Here is a 23,887-nt window from a genome sequence, read left to right as displayed (position 1 = left end):
TTGCAATACCCTGTTTGAAACTCTTCCTTAGCCTTCTGCTGCTCATCTCTGTCAAAGGAAAGCTCACTGGCTAGGCCTTTGTTCTTATCTAGTTTCATTCCTATGTTCAGTGTGTACTAGATTTTCATCAGAAGCCAAGATGGAGAAGAGATATCTTAAACCATTAGATTTTGGCGAGTAAGGACAGCACAGACAACGGAGGCATTGTGTCATTGGATATTTACTTATCATTTGCTGTCTTTAATTCTATATAAAATACACCCACTCCTCAGTAGATTAACTGCTTCAGTAATTTGGTTATAAGTGCTTTCTAGGAACAAGTGATTAAACTTAAAACCAGATTGATTTAAACTTTTATTAATATAATTTATAATGTAAAGTAATTTATTAATACAAGTTATGTGATCATAATCAATTTCTGAACAAAGAGAGTAAGATGCATGGTGTCTATAGATAATACGTTCAGTTTGTCTAAATCTCTTTGCAACCTTTTGTTTCTCCCCTTCATTGTCTTGTATGTACATTTTTTGGCTCTATATTAGTATGCAGCTTGGAAATAAACAGATTCTGAATGTCTAGTCTCCTCAGGGTTACACATGAATTCCATGGTATGTAATGAGAAGGGTCAGCAACCACAGTACAGATAATGAAGTTGGCCTTAAGCTGCCTTAGGACAGAACAGAAAGGAGCAAGAAGTGAGAAAATGTTACAGAAAACCATTTTTGTATTCTCTTACATATTAAAAAAGTACACTGCATCAAAGCCCTCTAAGAAGGACAAACATATTATACATAAAATGAGATGTTTGAACCTGCAAACCAGAGTGCAAAAGAATCAGGAAGTAATTATTCTAAAAAAGCAGATGGAGCAAAACAATGGTTCCTTTGACATCTATATAATTCTCATTAGAGAGTATTTGGTCTGTACTATTTCCTTTCTCTCTAGACTCACCTTGCCTGAAGGAGGACTGGAATCAGGCGTTGTCTAGTATCTCATCTTTTCAAGGAAAATAAAATAAATCCTACAGAATGTAAGCGGACTGTAAAGTAATCTCCATGGTTCACTTTCTTTTGACCATTTACAGGAGATGCTCTGTTTTTAAAGTTTTTACTATATAGGTTAACCTTACTACTTTAATCTCTCATTTGTACAGACAGGTGACTCTAGTGACAGTAAAGGACACAGACCCTTTAAAATAAGCTACCAGCAATTTGCCCCTGGTTTCTGTTTTATAAAGTATTAGGAGATCAGAACTGCTGTTGCATAACAACAAAATTTGCTACAAAGGAGGGAGGACAAATACCTATTTCTTAAGTTTTCAGACTTGAATACCAGTCATTCTATATTGGGTTATGATTTTAGAAAAGTTAGAAAGCTTAGTGAGGTGATATATAACCATCACCCAAATATACAATTATTATTTTTTTCTTTATCCAGTTCCTTGATTTAATTCCTTTCAGTTAATTTAAAAATTAATTCAAATGATTGATTTTAACTTGGTCTTGTTTGTTTCCTTCCTATGTTTTCCTTGTCATTTCACCATGACATAATTAGTATCTTTTGATAGTCACAAACCATGTGACCACTTTTCATTATACAGCAGCCAGTAATTTTCCATTGAAATTGGAGATAATACAGCCAGACTCTTAGCACAGTGTCAGAGACAGTAATATTATAATTTATGACTTTAAAATGTTCATTAAATACTTTTGCCTATTCTAGCAAAACTGTACTAGAAAAGCTGTAGAGAAGACCACCACACCCTGAATGGGGTCCTGACTGAAACTTTACAGGGCTCGATGATGAAGATAAGATAAAGCAACAACTCAGGGCTGGGGACATTCACAAAGCACAAGCTTAACTCCTTCAGGGTGGAGATCACAGACCCAGGGCTATCAGCTGCCAGGCTTCGCACAGACACTGGTACCTAAGGGTGGGAAGAAAAAGGGTTTGTGTTGGAAAATCCTCTGGTCAGAGGCACAGTGACCACCCATCCTGCACTGTGCAGAGGAGCCCAGCTGAAGGGCCCCTTCACTTGGGGAAAAAGCGGCATCCATGTGAAGGACAGCAGAAGAGGTGTCATGGCCCATCAAAGGCCCCCCCAAAAGGGTCCCCAGCAGCAGAGCACTGCAGCACGATGCAACAAATCCAGAGTCTTGCAAGGGACAGTGTCAAACTGGCCCTCTGCACGGGAGGCACATGGGTGTTCCCACCTGGCCCAAAACCATATGAATCCATGGGATTCTACACTCTTCAGCATATGCTTCCACATAATCCCTGTCATACTCTCCCAGTTCCCCTGTGAAAAACGCCAGTCACTTGGTTTTTAAAATTTTAAAAGTTTAATAATAATAAAATGGTTAAAAATAATAATACAATTAGAGTAATAAAGTTTAGAGTTAGGACAATTACAAGACAATAAAAGGCAAAGAATTACGGACATCTGGAGGCTCTCAGATGCTAAGTCACTAAGTCACGAAAAGCATGACTTGTGAACAAAGGAATTACCCTTAAACCAATACACTTGTTGCATATTCATATATCCTTCATGGTTATGCATACATTCTATTTAAAACAAGAAACTCTGTCTGTTGTATGTCAACTGTTTCCTTTAATCCCCTGGCAGTCTTCCAGTCTGAGCAAGGCCTGAAGAAATTAGCTTCTTCTGATAAGAAGCCATAAATTCCTCTCCTTTGGAAGATTTAGGTGTTCCTCAAAGTGAGTATCTCATTCCTAAAAAAACTTCCCCCACATACATAGTCTCTATTTTAACATTATGTTGGAACCTAAAACTATATTTAACAGACTACTTAAGAGAATTAATACAGCATAACTTTCTAACATCACACATATAATATTCATTGTAATATTTGCAAAAAGCCAGTCATGAAATATGCATTCTTCACACCCCCAACCCTCATGCAGAAAAATTCTTTCTTTATTTCTTTGTTTTATCTTTCTTTCTCTTTGTCTCTTTTACTATTAAATAAAAGATATAAATTTTTGGCAACAACATTTGACCTTGTTTGGTTTTAGTCACATTTTCTGGATATATTTTGTACCTTCAAAGTTTTTTTATTCTATACTGAGAGACTTAGTTTTCTTTGCTCTTCTGGGTTTAAACTGGATCATAACACCCAGGTATTTCATGAGGATGAATAAGTAATAGAAAAATTTTAGATGTCTATATTATGGTGCTGCCATTTGGGCTATTATCTACATTACAGAAGTCAGTTGAGCTTTAAGGTACTCATTTGTATATAAGGAGACACTAGTCTTACCTGAGTCTGTGATTCTGCCAACAGACATCCAGAAGTGTCTGGGCTATAGCCAAATAAGAGTTACAAAGTTTGGGTACAAACATCATGTATATATATATATCACAGTAAGCAACACTAAGTCGTTATTATCTAACATGATTACACAAGACCAATATATTGCTGCTTCAGAAATCAACACAGGTTTGCTATAGGGTTTTTTCCTTGCCCGCCTAATTTCAGATTAGTTTTGTTTCTGTTTGTTGATATTCATAGAAGACAGTTACATGACTTAAATGGGTACTGTGGCCAGGGAAGGGCTATGTAGTACAGGTAGGGATTGGTCTACTCCTGAATTCTTTACAGACCCTTGTACTGGAACAGCCTACTGGTAGAGAGTTGCAGCCTAGTTCGAAGTGCAAAGGTTTAGGTTTGAAATTGAATTTATGTATGTAAAACTTTAAATTGTCTTCATGGCAACAATGATTTTCCTCACAGAATCTGGTATGATTCAGTAGCTGAGGGGCAATGGTGAGGCTCTAAACACTTCATTTGGTGTATTGATGTCAGTGCAGTCAGGCAAGTTCTTTTTTTTTCTTTTTCTTTTTCTTTTTCTTTTTCTTTTTCTTTTTCTTTTTCTTCTTTTTCTTTTTCTTTCTTCTTTTTCTTTTTTTTTTCTTATGTTCTCTCACCTGTGACTTCTTCCTGAGCTGGCAGATGTGGTCCCAATGTTCTTGGGCATTTTGTTCTACTTTAGGTGGTGTATGCTTTATTTCGAAACGTTTCGGGCTAGAAGCTCTCAACACGGGGACAAAAATTACTAGTTACAGCATTTCTTAGCACTACTTTCATCTGCAGGAAGGCCTGAGTCGTTGTCTGTGTCAGCTCGAGCCCGTGCCCGTTCGGAGCTGCCCGTTGCCGCGGCAGTTTCCTAACAGCTCCCCCGCCCGCCGCCGCACCGGGGCCGACGGGGCGGTGCTCTGCCGGCTCGCCCGGCCCCTCGAGCGGGGCCGAGAGGCGAGAGGAGGACGAGAGGGAGGGAGGCAGGGAGGGCAGGTCCGCGTGTGTTGTGGGAACGCTGCCGGGATACGCGCCTGTGTTGTGGGAACGCTGCCGGGTTACGCGCCCGTGCTGTGGGAGCCGCGAGCGGCCGAGGGGCAGCCTGCGGATGTCTGGCAGGCACCTCCTGCAGCCGTGCCTCTCGCTGCCCGGGCGGGAGTTCGGGACCTCGGGAAAAGCCTCGCGCTCGCGGCTGAGAGCTGCCCCCCGCCACTCGCGGCGGAGCCTCGTCCAGCCGCGGGATGGAGCTGGCGGTGAGGGAGTGGCTGCTCGCCGCAGAGAGCGCAGGAGGTGAGCGGGCGGCCGGCCGCTGCGACCGCGCGACCGTCTTTAAAAAGAAGTAAAATTAAAATCCGACTTCAAACAGGAAAACAGCTTGGTCCTAATCTGTTTTCTAAATTATCTTCCTCATGTGCTAACTTTAGTGACTTTAAATAGTAAGAGAGTTGTTAATGCTTCGTCTTAGAACTATGCCTAACTTCGAACAACATGTGTGTGACGTTATTTTCCTTAAACATTCTTAATTTATTTCTGCAGAGGAGAGACTGGATATCGTGTAGCTCATTTGAATGCAATCATGTCAGTACACCTGGAAACAAAATCTTCTTTATTGCTTTTTTAATTTCAGATGTTCAGGCTTTGAAGAATGCTTACGAGTTAATCAAATCAGCCAGTGAAGGACAATTTACACTTGATTCAGCAGATAACATCAGCACCGATTTATATGTTTTATGTGCTGAACAAGCGCTTCAGGTTTGTAATTTAGACCTTTTATCTGTATTAAATGTAAACATGTATATGATGTACTGTATTTACAGCTGTTACAGTTACTATTTAAAAAATCTCAGAAGTACCTGAGGACAGAATTACACCGTTCTGGTTTTGGAGAGCAATTGTTTAAATATGCATTTTCCATTAAAACTCTGTGGTTTGTGATTTTTGTAATTGTATCCAAATTAGCAAAGTGTACCATAATATATACAAAAATGTTTGCCATGCCTGTTTTTTCTTGTTATGAAAAATTAAGCATTAAGTAATTTGGTTATGACTGAAGAAAATACATTTGTGAACATCTGTACCAGGCAAAAGGACCCTAATAAAAATAATCATAACCCCGGTCCATTCCTATGATGAAAGGCTGTTGCTAATTGAAATGACGTCTATAAAATATGGTTGAGATTTTTAATTTTGAAGTATTTGTTAATATTCAATTTATGATCATAAGTGATTGGGTTTTAAGCAGACAGAGTTTGCAGTAAATTCCCCCAAACTTCAATCCAGTCAAAATCTGTGGTCTGAAAATTGAGATGTAGCACTGACAAATCCTGCCTTCTTAAAAAAACCAAAAACAAACCATTATTCTCTTAAGAATTTTGTCTTTATGTTAGCAATTGTGTTTAAAACAGAAACATTTTTTGATACTGTAAGCAATTCTATGACTAAATGAGAAGCTTTGTTAAATAAAGAAGCTTTTGTTATCAAATACATTTGGAATGACAAAACTATGCCTTTAATAAATAGTAATAGGCTTATACCACAACTGGTATGCATCTCTATGGAATATTGCTTACATACTGGTATGGAGTTAGATGTTACCCTTGATTAGACATGCATTTTAAAAAGCGAACAATTTTTAATTATTTGTTGCCATTTTTAAAACATTGAAATGCCCTTTTTTTGGGTTTTAGCTGGGATATCTGGAAATTAGCAGTGATTGTCTACAGATGTATTTTAAAGGAAGATTTCCTGTGAACCAGTTTCTTGGCAGAGCATATTTGTGCCAAGGCCAGTTGCATGCTCCACTCTCAACAGATAATTTGGTAAGAAATCATGATGGTTGCTCTATATTAAGCCTGATTTTACAGGTATTTATTCCTAGGTTTTTATGTGTTGCTTTAAGTAATTTAAAATATACAAGGACAATCAGGATGGTGCAAAAAATCCAAGGAAATATATTAACAAGTAATTTGTGAGAGAACAAAACTTACCATCTGAATCAGACTAATACTTCAAATATTTTAGAGAAGACAAAATAAAAAACACCTGTAAAATTTTTCAGGTGGTTGATTGTTTTAAGTCACCCTCTTAACTTTTTACTTAAATGTGGTAAGTTCAGATCAAATTAGCTGTAACTGTTAAAATAATCACTGATTTTATTTGGGAAGCATTTAATAGGATTGTGGGAAGTGGAGGACTGAGGAAGCCCTCAGAGAAGTTGTACAGTTCATTTCTGTGGCAGTGTACTTTCAGCACTCATTTATTTATATAATCAGTATACATCAGTAACATGTTCATGTAGTACTTGCATGTGGCTTTTTGCAATGAGAGATGGTAGCAATTCAGCAGGATACTTCTGCTTCTGTGTATTGCTTTGAAGTGTTACAATTCCCTCTATATGAAAAGTAGTTTTTATCCCGTGCTGCTTTTAAAATGGAGTGGAATCTGTTTTCTGTCTTCAGTATTTCACTTGTCCTTGTACTGTGATCAGTCAGCTTTGATCATCTGTAAATGGTATCTAGGCCCCCAAAATAGCTTTAACAGATTTTTTTAATCATAGAGTATTCTGACTTGGAGGGGACCCACAAGAATCATCAAAGTCCAACTCCTGGCTCTGCACAGGACTACCCCAAAAATCCAACCCTGTGCCTGAGAGAGTTATTCAAATGCTCCTTGAGCTTTGTCAGCCTTGGGGCCATGACCACTGCTTAGGGGAGCCTGGGCAGTGCCCAACCATCTTCTGGGAGAAGAACCTTTTCCTGATATCCAGCCTTTCCTGACACAGCTCCAGTGGTTCCCTTGGGTCCTGTCCATGGTCACAGAGAGCAGCAGTCGGTGCTGCCCCTCCACTGTCTCTGAGGAGGAAGCTGCAGAGTGCAATGAGATCTCCCCTCAGACTCCAGCAGGCTGAACAAATCAAGGGACCTCAGCCAGTCCTTATATGGCTTCCCCACTGGGCCTTCACCATCTTTGTAGCTCATCGTTTGTGTTACTTGTGTTCACAAATATAGCTGAGAAAAATTTTAGTAGTTTCTTTGAATAATGTGTTTGAATTAACTTTCAAGCTAGAATCTTTCCACTGTTACATTTTCTGTATTGTCTTTCTTCTATGACCACATGTGCAGAATACCTGGTCAATGGTCACTTTAAAACTCAATGCATGTTTGAAACGTCCTATGTCCTGTTATGTTTCTAAATTAACACTTTATTCTGTTATGTTTTGTGAATCTCGATCAATATTTGCTGTTTTCATCTTGGCTTTTGCTAACTTCTTTGAAGAAAAAAATGGTCTCAGATTGTACATTCTTGGCTTGGTTCCTTGTGTCATTTGTTGTAATGGTCATTTAAGATACACTTCACATCAGTTGTAAAGTTTTTTCACTGCTGTGTTAATAATTTATGAAAGTATAAGAAATATCTCATGCTCTGTGACTAAGTAATCATCATTCACTGGGAAAAGATAAAATTGTCCTTATTTTGATTTCCATCCTAAGGAATCCTTCTTAATTAAGATGCTTGTGTTCTTAAGGGCCAAGTAGAACTTCTCAACTTTAGTACATATTTAATCTCTGTTTTTCTCTTTATCTAGGCAGTTCCCATTTATTGCTCAGTACCCTTCTTATGCCACCCCAGAGCCCAGTAAGTCAGTCCCAGTTATCTTGGAGGGTTTAGTTTCTCTTTTCTAGCATACTGTAGAGACTCCCTCTGGTGTAATCCCGTTCCTGCTCATCCAGCTCCACGTTGGATTTCCTATTTGTGCTGCGTCCTTCTACACTTTCAAAAATCCTTTTATAATGCTATTTCACCCATCTTCTTTCCACTCTGCCTTCAGGGATTTGTACATACTAATGAGATCTTCCCTGAGCTGCCTTCTTCAGGCTCAACAGTCTCAGCTCTCTGTCTTTCACCATAGAAGGTATACTTCTGTTCTTTCTTGACCTTATCAGCCCCGTCTTGGACTGTCCACAGCAACCATGTCTCTCTCCTGCTGAGGAGCCCAGCACTGGGAACAGTGCTCCTGATGTGGCCTCACCAATGCTGAATAGAAGGTCGCATCCTTTCTTTGTGGCCCTCCTGCTGGCTGCACTCCTCCTAAGGCATCCCTGGGCACGGTCAGCCCATTTGGCAGCAAGGGAGCACTGCTGGCTGGTGTTCGACTTGTGTCCACCGGGATGCCTAGCTCCTCCTCTGAAGAGCTGGTTGCCAGCTCCTTTAATGATAAAAAGGGCATGCCTGTCACAATTTTCTGTTGACAAATTCATGTTGGAACCCTTTTAAAGAAAATAATTCCTCAAGATTTTTAATGGGATAAATGAATATGACATTTTTCCCTGCTGGATTTGCTCTCGGATATTTCTGAACTTTCTTTGCTGAAAGCTTAAAAAGTATGCAGCTTTGTAGTTTTGGAACATTCCAGTCCTGATAATTAATATTTGGCAGAAATAAAGTAAGCTGAAAATAGAGTCTTAAAATTTAAAATCAGGAAAGCATATAAATAGACTATCAATCAGTTTTTAGTTATTCTGTTTCTATAGCAACAACTTATTCTGGTGGTATATTTTAGTTGAGATTGGTCTGAAAAGAAAATTTATTAAATATATTCATATTGAAATAGGAAAATAATCTACTGATTTATAAAATCTATATTCAAATTGCACTAGCTTTTCTTTGTTCTGTTCTAGGAAGAGTTTGAAAAGTTTGTGCTGTTTTTTATGAAGGCAATAGATTTTGCAACCCATGAAAGAAGGTAGGCCCTACTGATTAACTCTAAATCCTAGGAAATGCTACTTATCTCTTTTCAACTGTTTGTCTTGATTTTCATTAGATAGCATGGAGTTGTGTTGTTCGGGTTTTTCCTTTAGATTTTTCCTTCCATTTTGTAAATTCTGTTACAAAATGCTATGTGTGCTGTAACAACATAAGGATACCGCAGTCTTACATTGACAGGATGAAAAGTCCTGTTTAAAGCTGTTAGTTATCTCATAATTTCTTACCCTTTTATAGTTATGATCTATAGAATGAAAACAATATGTTAGCTTATTTTTAAGTGGTTAATTATTGAGTAGAGTATAGTTACAAGAGTTACCTTACTCTTCTTGTTCTGTACTTGTCTTCTCAGTTCTTAAGATTGCCTCCAATGAAAAGTAAAAGTTGCACTTTTTAACTCCTTAGAAGTGTCTTACAGTACTCAAGCTGTAATTTTATGTTTATTCAAGTTCATGAAATACTAAATTTTTTTTCATTCTTGTTTTTTCAGGTATTTTTTTTTGGTATATAACACCTCAGTTCTTTATTGGCAACTTGTGAGGCCGTTTCTTAAGCCTGGATTCCGCTATTGCCTTATTCCCAGCCTTTCACGGATTGTTACAGCATTAAACCAAATTGAAGAGAAAGACAATGAATGGCGAGCAGAACTCATGATGTAAGTTGAATTGTATTTTTTCATATGAGCATTCTGTAATCCTTTTGGGACTGCTACCTGAGGTAGCCTTTAATAAGGTATATTTCACTGGTAATGTTGTAGATGTATTTATTGTGAAAAGCTTAATGAATAACTTTTTAAAGAGACATAAATATACTGAACATAAAAAGGTGCTTCATTTCTATATTTACGTTAAGATTGAAGTTTTAGTGATGGAGACAGCAGTGCCCTAGATTGGATCTGAAGTTTCACAGTCATTTTTGATGTAGTGTTTGAGTCATTGATAGTAATTGGAAATAAATGGTGTATAAATATCAATGTATTGCCATTCTCACATTTCCTGAGCAAAGCTGGAGCATAAACCTTGAAATAACTGTACTGAAAAAACAGTTTTATGTGCAAAAGCAGTAGTGTCTATGTAATTTTTCAAGGTCCCACAACCTTTTGGCAGAGATGTCTTGATCTACTATTTAACAGACTGATTGCAGTTCCTTTTGCACTCCTACCATAGTTTTTTCCCTTTCTCTTTGTGAACTTTTCTGGTTTTGTGGTCTGTGACTGTGGTTTATTGCTATGTAGCATTTTCTTTATAAACTGAAACTGGAGGGAAGTAACAAAACATTCCGAGGGTTGTGCTAAGGACTATCTGGAATACCATGCATGCAGTTTTCTGGTATCCAACTCTTGCTGGGGTATTGATCAAAACAAATAAATGCACACGGTGTGTTCGTGTTATAAAACTAATGGTTGTATTGGTTGTAATGTTTTTTTGGGTTTTTTTTCAAGTTGTATTTATTCCTAAAATTTTTTAAATTATTATTATTGTTGTTGTTAATTTATGTTGTGGAGTCACAGGCTCTTTTTCAGTCAAATCAGATAAAGTATAGAAAATCCAGTAGATATATTGCTGTTTCCAGTGTGAATAGTTTTCTTTTGCAAAATGGCTTTGAAATATTAGCCTTTCCAGTAGTTAAGGGAGAACTGTAGAATATGTCTCACAGAAATGTTTTTGCAAAGTGTATGCACTTTAAAATAATTAATATTTTTAATTCCAGTTTTCTTGTTGAGAAAAGTTTTCACAAAAAAACTCCAAATTATGCAATATTCTTATTGTGATCTGCATCAAATATGTGTATATATCTGGAAGAAGCAAAAACGTAGAAATTAGAGGGTCTCTTCCGTGTTGAGTCAATGCTTTATAGCCCTAACTGCTTGTACTGCATTTAGAAGTGGTACCTTGAATACAAAGAGTGTTAAAAAATATATCTAAGGATTATTTTGGAAAGTGTTAATAAATATTTAATACAAACATTTATTTGATCTGCAGAAATTTACTTGAGTGCTTCCTTGATGCTTCAAAGCTGGAAGAAGCAAAAGAGTTTTCATCTACTGCAGCACTCTTTATTAAGGAAAATGTTCCAGATAAATACTCTCAAATATTTTCTTTAATGGTAATTATGAAAAATATTTTAAATTCCCATTAAGACAGGAGCTCTCTCTACGTTTCATAACATCATAGTTATAATTGTTATATAAGATGTTTTCTTCATTTAAATTTTGTGATCTACCAAACTATTCTGTAGCTATGCTGAGATTTTCACTAATTGTATATTTTTGATATTATAAGCTAAAGAGCTCCCTACTGCTCCTTGTTCTTTTGACACATCATAATATAATGGGAATAGCTGTGGCTAACCCTAAAAATTCTGTTTGGGATTAATTACTATTGAAAAAGAAGGTGCAGTAAGAGCACCTGACTTATGCCACTAAGGGCATGTTTAATATCTGTTCAGTATTTCTCATGCTGATAAATACTTCAGTGATTCAGCTTGAACCCTATAAATAATTCTGGAAATTGGAGGATATGACAATAGTTCACATTTATTGCATGCCCTTAATTTAGGAAATATGAGGGTGAAGACAAACGTGGCAAAAGCAGAAAGAGGCAAATAAAATTTGAAAATTGTGTGCAGGCATATTTTCTTTCATTCTACTACACGGTCTGTTGTCTTTTTCTGTCTATGCCCCAAACACTGCATTCCAAAAGTGTATGTTTATATTACAAATTTCTCTAACATTTGAATCATGAGAACCAATATGCAGCACTCCAGAGATGTGATAACAATGAAGCAATTACCCTGGGGCAAGCTTGAAATTGCTTTTGTATTTTTGATAAGAATTATTGAGCAGACCTGTTTGACATTGTCCTTAAAGAGAAGAATGAAGTAGGTCTAAAACTGTGCTTGGGCTACAGAAGTATGTTCCAAGCTATTGAGTGCTTTAGTAGCAGCATACTGGAGTCCTGCAAAACTTAGTGTTCCGGTACAGCTTAAGTAATCAGTTTTGATAGTTGTGGGCAGTCAGTGTGAGTTAAAAGAAATTATCTGCATACTATTAATGTGTAAGTCTACAGCTAAATTGAAGTAGCTGCAGTTTATTGAAATGTCTTAATAATATTTTTTCCCTGCCTATAATCTATAGGTATAGATAAAATTTAATTTGGCTTGTTTGTCTTAGCCAGATGAGATGATTTCAGAATGAGTTCTATCACAAGGTATTAAAAATGCATTAATTATGATTCTAACTCAGAAGGTAGTTCCACATTTATAGTTCTGATCTTGGAAGGTCAATATAACTCTACTGGGTGATCTTTGTATTAACTATGCAGAACAGCATAGATTATCTTAGTAGCCACATTGCCCCTAAAGTCCATGAAAACAGTCAAATACCTGCTTTATTCTAGCCCTGTTGAGTGTTGGTCCTTTGCTTATTTAATCAAATAATAATTAAATTTTTATTTTATAGGTGTATCACAAACTAATGGATATTTCTCAGGTAGAGAAGGAAATACAAAATTCCATTCATCTTTTGGTTACTTATAAAATGCAGGTGTTAAAGCTGTAAGTATGAAAATGTATCCTTACACTTGTACTTTGATGCTGCATATTACAGAGGTAGGATCAGGTTCAGGGATCCCATATGCTTGTAGAAAAAAATCAACTGCAGAGTTTAATTCCTCAAGAATAAAATCATTATGACAGTTTGGGTAGTAACAGTCAGGTCTGTTTAAACAGCCTCATCAAAAAAGCGAGCTAGCTCTTTGGGAATGTAGGGATTAGTGTGTTGTACAGGTATTGCAAGGAGAAAGAATTTAGGAGTCTGAAAGATATTTTAATATCAAATGGACTCCAGTTCCATCCCCAAGCTTTGTACCAGAAAGGAAAGGTGAAATGGGGAAATCACCTAAAATACAATGTACATACAATGGAGCATAATGCTTTTTAAACTCTTTCGATTTTAAAGGTATAAGAAAAATTTGAAAATTAGACTTCATAACAAAATTTCATGTAATTTTTTTTCCAGTGTCTCAAGATTTCCTCATTTTAAAAATATTGATTCTTTTCTTAGTAAGAGTGGATTAATTTATACTGACATTATGGGAAAGGAGTCTTGCACACTTTTTTTTTGTTGTTGTTCTGAAATAAAATTTACTGTCTGAAATATTAACTCACATTCTGAAGTTAGGTTTTATTGACTTTTTTTTCTTGATATTTCAGTATCCAGGTAGCCCACTGATACCTTGGCATAAAAGCCATCCATTCTGAAGTTAGGAGAGTTATTTCAAATTTTTAATGCAATTACATTTCTCATGAAAAATTATGACCCAATTCCTCATATGTTGCAGGCAGTGGGACACAAATGTATTTCCAAGTGATGCCACTGCAAATCTGAATTCTATATATGTGCTTTTGAAACAATATGATGTACCTCCAGCATCGCTTCTCAATGTGAAGTGAGTTTTATTTATCGTACCCCCCTGGAGATTGATGATAAAGCTGTTCCTGTGTCCATTGAAGTCTGTCAAAATTCCTGATGAACTTGCAGAGATTGAACTCTTAGCTTTTTGTGTTGTGTTAACACATAGGTCATCTTAAAAAAGGACAAAATCCTATTTGGCTTTATGACAGAACCCAAGATTAAAGATTTTTTTTCCATACAGCTGTTTGTATAGCAAAATTAAATATTTACATAATAATTTCTTATTGATAAAATGAGATTTTTAAAAGGTCTTAAAATGGATGCATACTTTTCAGACTGTAGTTATTTTTTAACTTTTCCTGAGGCCCTTCCCAACTTTTCAGCATAAGTTTGACCACTATTCCAGTAGTTACTGACCACTGTTGCAGTAGTTACATCCCAGCTGTTACATATGGAAGTAATACTATATTTTTACTTGTTAAAATAAACACTCTTTGACAATATTCAAGTATCTCATCACTTCTCCTGTTCCAGACAGTAGACTATGCTCATCTGGTTATTTACAGACATCCAAACAGTTAGAACATAGTCTCCATCTCTGTGGCTGTGTTCTTAGTTCCTAGGTAGCAAACTGATGGATTTAACTGCTTTGTGTGCCAGTTCATTGAATTGTATTTCCAAAATTTTCTGGAATTTTTCTGCAATCTGAAGTTTCTTACTCCACCATGTCTGTGCTTCATGCATTTCATTCTGTATTTCTTGTCTTCTTCAGGGATTGTTTGTGCAGGCTGCATAGGAGTATGCTAATTATTTTCCATAAACAGATTAACTTTTGTATTTTTCATGTAGCCAACTTTGAACTCTTTCTTTTTTCCTTGTTAACTGTGAGCATGACTAGCATAATTATAATAATGATAGTTATAATAATAATTCCTCTAATATTACTATAACTCTAAGGTTTTCAGATATATTGCACAGTTACTTTCAAAGAGTGTTTTTTTAATTTCATGGAAGAGCAATATAAAATTCTCTAAATGATTTTTTTTTTTGCATTTTTGAAGGATTCCTTTGATTCTGGAATTAGCTCATTTTTCTCTGAAAGTAAACTGCACTGAGCTTGCAGCTCATTGTATACTTGATTTGAAGAATGCTCCAATTACTGTAAGTTTTAATTATGTGGGTATGGATTTTTTTTACACACACCCCATACTCCCACACCCCTTTTGTGTTTACATTTTTGAAATAGTACTAATGCTTCTATGGTAGTCTGTCTGTGTATTGTTTATATATTCATTGATATAAATAATTATTGTGATACTTGATCTATTCCTAAACTAGAGAAGTAGATGCAAGGTCAGAAAGTATGGTGGGTAGATTAGGGTGATTAGCAGTGCAGTTTATTTTGGTAAATAAATGTTAACTGTAAATTTTTTGCTATGTTTTTAAAATGTTACCTGTGCAAGAGTTTGATTAGAAGTTAAATTCCAATTTCTATTATAACGATCCCACTTAGAGTTATGCATAAAATTTAACTTATCCTCACAGATTTTTTTTTTAATTCCAGATGTCTGATTCAGGCCCATTATTCTGGACATTTCCTGAAAGTCTAAAATCATATAATCATAAAATCCATAGTGTTCCACTGAAGATGTATTTAAATACCCTAGATCAATGATTCACTAGGATTTAATCTAAGTATTTACATAGACAGTAGTGGGAAATATCTATTGTGTGGCAGCAATAGAGAAACTTGGTTTCTATTTCAACAATCTCCATTGGAGTTAATGTGTTTTTAAGTGATGATCTTCTGATTGCCCCGTATCACTTGACAGTGATTTCCTGTTATAGTAGAGTAAGGGAAATCTATATAAAAAATTTCAGTTCCTCAGCTTTTGCCAAGTACTTGCAAATTTCTCAACCATAACATGAATTCAATCTCAGTGTGTATTTGTCATCACGTTTTTCACAATCTCTTCTCTTTTCCAGACATGGGGATGTTCAATTACTAAAGGTCATGCTGAGTGATTTGATAATAGATCATAATGAATTAGTAATGGCAAGGCTGTCTGAATTTCCTTACTACACCAATTTAACCGAAATACAGCATAACTTAGGTGTTTCTATGATCCTTACATATAATTTATATGATTTAATAGTCAGCTCTTTCCTAAGCTGTTAACAGTCTAACCTCATTTTTCACTTAAAAATTCCACTGCCCATCAAGCTAAGTCCTTTCTGTTTTGAGTAGCACCTGTTTATTCCAAGCCTGTACCTTTTTAATAACGTTAATGAGTAAATGGAAGAGGGCAGATTTAAACCAGATATTGTGAAAATATTATTGCTTGTGATAGTGGTGATGCCCTGGCACAGGTTGCCCAGAAATCCCTGGAAGTGTCCAAGGTCAGGTTGGATGGGGTTTGGGGCATATTGGGATAGTGAAAGGTGTCCCTGCCCATGGCAGGGTGTTAGAACTGGATAGGGTTTAAGGTCCCTTCCAACCCAAACATTTCTGTGATTCTATGGTTCTATTAGAACTGAAATCAAATTACAGTATAGGAGGAATCAGGTGTACACTGCTTTTCTTACTGCAAATCCTGGCAATGAACAGCTTAAAAGTTATTTTGCAGCCTCCAGTGAGGAATAAGAGATTGCAGTTCAAACAACAAATTCTATCCCCTTTGTATCATTGCACTTAACTGGCTAGTATAGTGGGATTTTCAGTAGGAAGATACAGTACTGTGTTACTCTAGTTGATGGGTTTAACTTTTGTGGTATTTTTTTTTTATTTATTGAAATTAACATTTTGTGTATTAATACTTTGTAGGAGCAAGGAAAACTTATTGAGATAGAATGTCTGGAATGTGAATATGAAATGAAGAAAAATGGCACAGAAACTGTGACTTATACAAAAGGAGTTGTTGAGGTACGTTCTTTAACTTTGAGAAAAAAGTCAAAGTTTTAATTTGTTAAATGTGGGATATTGCATTTGATGTGTGTCTTAATTACATAAGGATAAGGAATTCTTTTAACCTTCATATTCTTTTAAATTGGGCTTCCAAGAAGGAAACTGAGAAAAATAAACCACAGTTGTGTGTTGCTCCCTTAAGTCTTCTGTCTGACTATAAAGGTTCATAATATATTGCTTTCCAAGAGCAAAGTGGTAATATTGAGGCTTGTTTTTGTATTTTGCCTTTATGGGACCTCTTTCATGGAATATCTCGGGTTGGAAAGGACCATTAGGGATCATTGAGTTTATCTCAACTGTGATTGCATGTTATGGTCAATCTCATAGAAATTCTTATGTCAGAGAAATGTGGATTGTTCCTGATAAATTGTCACACTAGGAAGGATTTTCCTGAATTTCTGTGGTTGGTTGGCTCAGTTACAATTCAGACCATTAAAGTTAGAAGCCTAAATATCAATATTATAAACGTTATTGGAGAGATACCTACAATGAACAGTTTAGACCAGTTGTTAGAGTCACCTTATGTTCCTGCAGTGGCAAGTAGGAATATGTTTAATGGAAATTGGTAGTGCTATTATCTAGGGCTGTTATAATTTTGGAGTTCAGAAATTCCACTCATCTTTTGAAAAAAGCCCTCTTGTTAATTAATTCTTCATAATATGAAGCACTGCTAATACTAAAATGTAAAACAAGATATTTATGTATTTCTAAACTTTAAGTCTACATTGTATGCCATTGGAGAGGGATTTTGTTTGATTTTTTTCCTGATTTCTTTTTTACTTGCATAACTTCTAAAAATAACATGACAAATGACAAATCTGTTACTGTAGATAACATTGGCTTCTAGATTTAATAAGAACCAAGTTTAATTGACAGTATGGAAAATTCCATTCATAATATTTCTCTTTTTTCCTCTTTTGTACTGCATCTGTAGCTGAATGTGAAAAAAACCCACAATGGCTAAACCTTCTGAATTCACAAGTAATCAAAATTATCAATTTTTGTTTATCGTAAGAATGTGGAATTGCTGACAGACTTCTGCCAGAGATATGTGGTAGTAGCCTGGAGCACCTAAGAGAAATACACTTTAGTTACTGATGGCTGTTAAAAAAAATTATTTAAGGAATTATTAAGAAAAAAGTTTCCAAAGTCTGCTGACTAAGGGAATGCTTTCTATTGAAAACAGTCCTAAGATTAAAATTTGGAGGAACATGTAAGAAATTCCATTTATTAAAACAGTAGTGCTAATTAATTCTTCTTGTATGTAGGCTCAGCTGAAATTGATCAAAAATCTTGAAGTAACATTAAAACATGCAGTTCAACTGGGAGATCATGGTGTGATTCATGTTGTTTGTGCAACCCAGTGGAATCTGTGTTTACCACTACTACAGCACAATTTGCATCAACATGTGCGAAAGCCATTGATCTCAGTTGCTGATGTCCTTGAAGAGATTGACAGGTAATTTTCAATGCTGTGTATTTTTTGAAAGGTCTCAAAGCAGCAAACTCATTTAAAAGCTCAATTTCTGTGATATTAATTGTCTTTGAGAATTTTCCACTAGCTTGTAATAAATGCATGTCTGTATGTTGCATACATTTCACTGTTAATCATTTAAATATAGGTTCATTTCAGGCACAATTTTACACTGTTGAATGAACTATAACAAATATTGAAATATTTTAGGAATTTAAAAATACTCTAACTAATCAAAATCATGTGAGAAAATTCCAAAGCTGCAGTATGTGTTGGACTGTGCTCTAGATACTTGTGTTAACATCAGTTTTGTTGGTTGCAAAAATAAAATTTTAAAAATTGCTTCTGAAAAAACATGAAGTAATTTGTGTCTATTAATTCACCTGTCTTAATTTTTGGTTTGATTGCAGCATTAATTGTGGCTACTTTGGTCCACAGGAAATGGGTGGTACTTGCTCAGTCAGGCTGGATCTGATGTGGACGTACATTACTTCTATGGCATGACATTTGATAGGCTTGAAAATCTTTCTTCTCTCTCTTTTTCATAACATTGCTTTAATTTATCTGATGTTTTTGTTGTTTTTCTTTCTGAAAATAATCAGTGGTAGTATGTAGAGCTCGGAGCTGTCATGAGCATCTTCTGAAGTGGGTGATGGATAGGGAGCTGAGTGTACCTGGGACTGAAGAACATGCAGTTTTTGGTGAAGATATGCTGGCTTCATAGAGTGAAGTCAACAACACCTGGGTAGAGACCGCTCTTAGATAAAACCTCTTCACCTGATTTGTATACCTAAGTAGTACTGAAAAAGAGTTCTACAGATATGTAAAGGCCAGTTAGTCCATAAGAAGTGTTGCGTTCTCCTGCAGGGTCAGTGAAAGTAATACACAGTTAAATTTTCTTATTAATTTCAGTGAAAAAGGCATGATAGTGAAAATTAAAGCAACAAGTCAGTTAAAAATAGAATATCAATTTTAATACTAGAGTCACTTTTAATTATTGAGTTTCACCTTCAGGTGAGTTTTAGGTCTAAGAATTTTAGTGGGCCTTATTTTAACAGTTTATACTTAAATTTGTAATCCTTAGCATGTTGATTTTGTTGCGTTGCCAAGTTCATATGGAAATAGCTCGTATTGAAGAAGATGGGGATAGACTAGAGGCTGCTCTGGAACATTTGCAAAAAGCTATGCACCTGAACAACAGTGGGCAGTATCAAGAACATCTAAGACTGAGTTTTAACCGCCTTCGTTTGACTGCTATGCTGTATGAGTCACCTGAGCATTTAGAGGATCAGGCAGTAATGCTGATTGAACAGGTAAGCATGGGGAGCAAGGTCTGTAGCTTATTAAATTCCAGCAGAGGAGAGACAGCTGTTTAGTAGAACTGCATATTAGTAGAGCCAACATCAGTTTGTTTTTTCAGCAAACTGTCTTTGCTTTGTTGCCTTGAAGTGGTTGTGCTGCTTCACAGTCTGAAGATCATAATAGAGGACTTTTTTCCCAATTCTTTCAAAGCTTATTTCTTGGGGGAAGGCAGGGAGTTGTCAATTAGCAGAAATATCAGCAAAACAAGGATAGCAGTTGTCAATAATTAGGATTTCATTGCATTAAACAGTTTTATTTAATGAGAAGCACAGTGTCCAAATTGCTAAATATACTAGTTGTATATGAGATAAATCAATAGCATGTGGCACTTACAAATGCCACTAAATAATATACTCTAAAGTCACAATATGGGCACTGTCAAGAGTTACTGCATCTTATTCTGTTGTGCTGCCTTAGCACCTGAACAAAAATCATACTGGCAACTGATGGTTTTCCTGGTTTAAATTATTTTCCATGCAAGCTTACTCAGTTTAAATGTTGCTTTAAAAAACCCACACCTCCTCCAATTTTAGTTAGTTCTTAGTAGCCTAGGACTTTTTAATATTTTATAGCAATTCCTAGTTACTTCACACTGGATATGTTACTGTTGGTTTTAAATAAATTCTGTTATTTGTTTGAGAAGATATAACATAATGTAAGGTTATATACTGAGGAATATACTGTAAAGAGAAGCAGGAACAGCACTTCATATTAAATTATCTGTGGTGTGATCATGGCATATCAACAGAAGTTCCACAGTCATTTTCAATGACAATAATGCTGTACAATGACGTGTAAGATAGCTAAAGATACACAATTGCTATGGGCATTTTTTTGACCAGTAGCAAGTTATATGATGTGTGTTCTCTCATGTTTAGTAAATAAGGTCTAGTTGGAATATAAAATGAACCTTATAACAATGAGTTCTTTCCTTTATGTAGGCTAAAAGGGGAAACCAAAAGGATAATATGAGGAAAAAGAGATCCCTTCTGGTAAATGCAGGACTTGCATTAGCTCCTGATACATTTCAGATAGTCCTTGACAGTGAAAATGAAGCTAAAGGTAAAGTATGTGCGTGTGACTTAGAGTTACTAACTTAGCTTGGCACACTCTTAAGGGCTGGACATAGCATGCAGCGGCAACATATAGGGAATATTGCAACACAGATGAAGTGATAGTTCTGCTGAATTTTGTGGCAGACTTTGTATAAATTTCACAAGGGATAAAAAAGCTGTATGGTGATCCTGGAAAAGGTGCTGATTTCCCCTCCAAATTCCTCTGAATCCTACTGTTGTGCTGTAGTGTGCTGTAAATAGTTCTATTTTCACTATGTACAATTCCTGAATATTTTTAACCAAGGTAATTTTTAATTGATGTTTTCAGAAATTTCACCCAATAATACCCAGTGTTAATTACACTGGATATTCTTCCTATATTGTAGTTGTTTTTCTCTTCTGACATCTTGCCTTTGAGAGCTCTAGTTTTGCACAGAGATTTAGGTGTGAATTCATTGTTTACTTTTTAAAACATGGAACATAAATGGACACATTCCTTATGCCCCAAACAGAAAAACAAAATCAATTTGTGATTATACACCCTCTGGTTGAGGAAGAGTGGACAGGGAATAGACTTCCCAGATTGCTTAACTGTTTTGTACTATCTTGGCAATAAAGCAAGTGTGTGTGACTAATTTTACTAACTTTGAGTAAAACCAGTGTACTCCTGCAGTAGAGATTATGCTGGAGGAAGAGAATGCTACAGAAAGAATCCTGTTTCTTCCAGAGCAGGCTGTGTATGCTGTAGAACACCATGCACGTCTCTCATGCTGTCTGTTCAGCCAGGCCACGAAGACCACCTTGCATATCCCCATTTCAAATTTGATCAACTAATTACTTACAAGCCAGAGTCATATTTACAGATCAACTATTCTACTCTGTGCAGTCCTTTTAAGAATATGAAAACTATGTTGCTGAGAAACATTTTTATACATTATTTAAAGTGATAAAATTTATTGTATTTGTGAAACGAAGAGAATTAAAATAATGGACATCTCCTTGCTGTTAAATTTTAACTTGACAACTGTACAATTACTTTTGAAGTTCCTCTGAGAATAAATCTGAGCACACATAGGCCTTCCAGGCTGAGTCTTTAAAATTAGTGAGATTATTACAACATTGAAACTATTACAAGAATTCTTTTGACATAATATTTAATAAAATTTTGTTCTGAAAAATTTCAGTTGTTTCTTAGGCTATCATTCAAGCAGTGAGTTTTTGCTTTTTCTATGACTTGTCACAAGCTTACACATGCATATTGAAGGAGTAAGAAAATACATACGCAATTTATTATATTAAATGTAATAGGACAGAACATAAGATTTATAAGATTATTTTTTCTTTTCAGTTGCATATAAAACTTTCTGTTTTCAGAATTAGTGTGTGCTTTACATATTACATGGTTCACTTGCTCTTGAATGAACTTAACTAGAACACTACATGTCCTGTCAGAAAAGAGGTGTATTTGAGATATTTGGATACTAAAAAAGCATAGATCAGTTTTGGATGGGGCAACTGTATTTCAAGATATAGGAAAAAACCAAAATAGATGCTGGTGAAGTACATGATTTTATGTTGGTTGATTAGTTTTGGTAAAGCTTGAAGAAATGAGAAAAGGGCTGGATTTTGAGTGTTCAGCAAGGAATTAGGAATCTAATTCCTTGCCGTTCTTGTGGATTTTAAAATTTCTAATATATAAAAACTACCATTAATTTTTGTTTCTTTACCAAGTTTTCTCAGGTAAAAGTAATAGTCAAATAAGCTACCTCTGTGCAAAAGCCCAGCATCATATTAGAAGTGTGGAGAAAGTTGATGAACATTTGAAACACTTAAGAAATGGAAATGGCAGAGAAAGGTAATTGCTACAGACCAGAAGTGTCTCTTTCATCTTTTGTAAAAGTCTTTAAGAGGAAAAGCTCTGTCTCAGAGGTTCTTAGTGGATAGTACCTTGTAAGAGGTTAATGTTTCTGAACCTGGAAACATAGTAAAAAGTGTGTATAATTTCTTGTCCGGAAAGCTCTGTTACATTTCCATGCTATGTAGAATTCTATTCTTTCCCTCTTTCTAGTCTGCTCTCTCACATGTACACTTAAACTCACCTGTTCTATTGATATGAGCCCAACATACAGAGGGATGAGTGGATTAAGTCTTGTACTTGATGAAGAATTGATACTTGCAAGTGTCTTTTTAAGTCCTTGTACCTAAAAAGCACATCATGTGCTACAACTTTTTTGATACAAAAACTAAGTAGTTCATTCTGAGAGTCAGAAAGATTTATCTGTAGAAAAATGACAAGTTTAATTTTGACAGTTTATATCTCATTTTGTCATTCTTTATTTAAAAGGATGTGTCTACCTTTTTGCTCCATGAAAAATTCCTGTGCTGAAATAAAAAGGCAGTTGTTTTCTAAAAGATTTTAAATCCAAACTTGTTTTCAAGATTTATTTTTAAATTCTCAACATTTGTTTTGAAATATTTAGCTTACTTTATGAGATAGAAAATTAGTTTCATGTTTTGAAACTTTAGTAGAATTACCATCCAAGAGAAGAATTCTGTCTCTTGATACGCTAAAGAGATTATTTTTAACAGATAAAATAATAGTGTTACCTTTGCTACTGACAAGAAGTCTTCAATTTATTAATTTTGATTAGATGCAACATTTTTCCTGATGCCCATCATTATTGACGTGATTATTTTTGTCAGTCTTGAACTGTGGAATCTAATCCTGCTTATTGACTAATTTTATTTATGCTTTTTCTTTCATAGAATTATACTTTGGGCAGATTTGGCAAAAGTTGCATGTAAACAGGAAGTGTGGGATGTCTGTCGTGCAGCATGTAGATTTTGCCTCTTGTATGATGATATTTTGTTTAGGGAGGCAACAAAGCATAAAGAAAGTAAGTGACAAAAATTTTCAATGTTGTAAGGAACTTTTGAATCACTTATTTAAGTTACTAAAAGGAGCCAGACAATATTGTTTTCTTTCCTCCCATTCCCAAAGTTTCCTGAGTTTCTTTTCTGGCACTGCATATTGGCATACATGGAATATTCTTACTACTTTCAAATCTAGAAATCAGTAATTACGGTTTTTTGTAGGAGCCATACTCTGGTGTCAGAAGTGTTTCACCAGTGCTGTAGAGAAGCATTTTGATGAAATACATCTACCTGTCTTTAGAACACCGGCAAATTCCCTCATGGTCATCTAGGTCCATATCATTATGCCTGATGGAGCTGTAGTAAAATGGGTTGTAAGTCGCTTTGTTTGAGGCTCACATGTGGACATTTTTTACCCTTTACCTTTTTACCCTTTTTACCCTATTAGTGAGTGGTTCCTCTGAGGTATCCAACATTGTACATTGTTCCTTGAGGATCTGCAGGAAACCTAGCACACGTTAAGAATTTTTAGTCTGGGGAAAAGCACTTTCAAATCACTCTCTACTTGCTGGCTTCTAAAGTAGGCTTTGTAGGAATTTGTAAAACTCACATTTAAGAAGAGAAGAAATGGTTTTCCTTTTCACTAGCCAAAGTTAATCAAAC

At 35.6% G+C, this 23,887-nt stretch overlaps 1 protein-coding gene across 11 annotated transcripts in view; it reads left to right on the top strand.

Moving 5' to 3' along the window:
- The first annotated feature begins 4,247 nt into the window (after positions 1-4,247).
- CFAP46 (cilia and flagella associated protein 46) overlaps positions 4,248-23,887 on the top strand; it is a 67,444-nt gene continuing 47,804 nt past the window's right edge. For 7 of the 11 annotated variants that reach the window (XR_014956212.1, XR_014956213.1, XR_014956211.1 and 4 more), the window contains exons 1-15: positions 4,248-4,607; positions 4,945-5,069; positions 6,005-6,136; positions 8,996-9,060; positions 9,571-9,735; positions 11,063-11,186; positions 12,541-12,635; positions 13,421-13,528; positions 14,556-14,655; positions 16,319-16,417; positions 17,728-17,918; positions 19,018-19,246; positions 20,237-20,357; positions 22,082-22,205; positions 23,117-23,247. Coding sequence is in view for 8 of the 11 variants with exons in the window: in XM_085583042.1 (XP_085439168.1) it covers positions 4,559-4,607; positions 4,945-5,069; positions 6,005-6,136; positions 8,996-9,060; positions 9,571-9,735; positions 11,063-11,186; positions 12,541-12,635; positions 13,421-13,528; positions 14,556-14,655; positions 16,319-16,417; positions 17,728-17,918; positions 19,018-19,246; positions 20,237-20,357; positions 22,082-22,205; positions 23,117-23,247 (1,858 nt within the window). In the remaining 3 variants the exon portion in view is untranslated. Of the gene's footprint in view, positions 4,608-4,944; positions 5,070-5,999; positions 6,137-7,902; positions 7,953-8,995; positions 9,061-9,570; positions 9,736-11,062; positions 11,187-12,540; positions 12,636-13,420; positions 13,529-14,555; positions 14,656-16,318; positions 16,418-17,727; positions 17,919-19,017; positions 19,247-20,236; positions 20,358-22,081; positions 22,206-23,116; positions 23,248-23,887 lie in introns of those variants that run through there. The other 4 variants (XM_085583044.1, XM_085583045.1, XM_085583046.1 and 1 more) reach the window with 4 other exon arrangements.

This window comes from Lonchura striata, chromosome 6, assembly GCF_050655825.1.
Source record: "Lonchura striata isolate lonStrDom1 chromosome 6, ASM5065582v1, whole genome shotgun sequence".
Lineage (NCBI taxonomy): Eukaryota > Metazoa > Chordata > Aves > Passeriformes > Estrildidae > Lonchura > Lonchura striata.
This window is presented reverse-complemented; position numbering and strand designations above follow the sequence as displayed.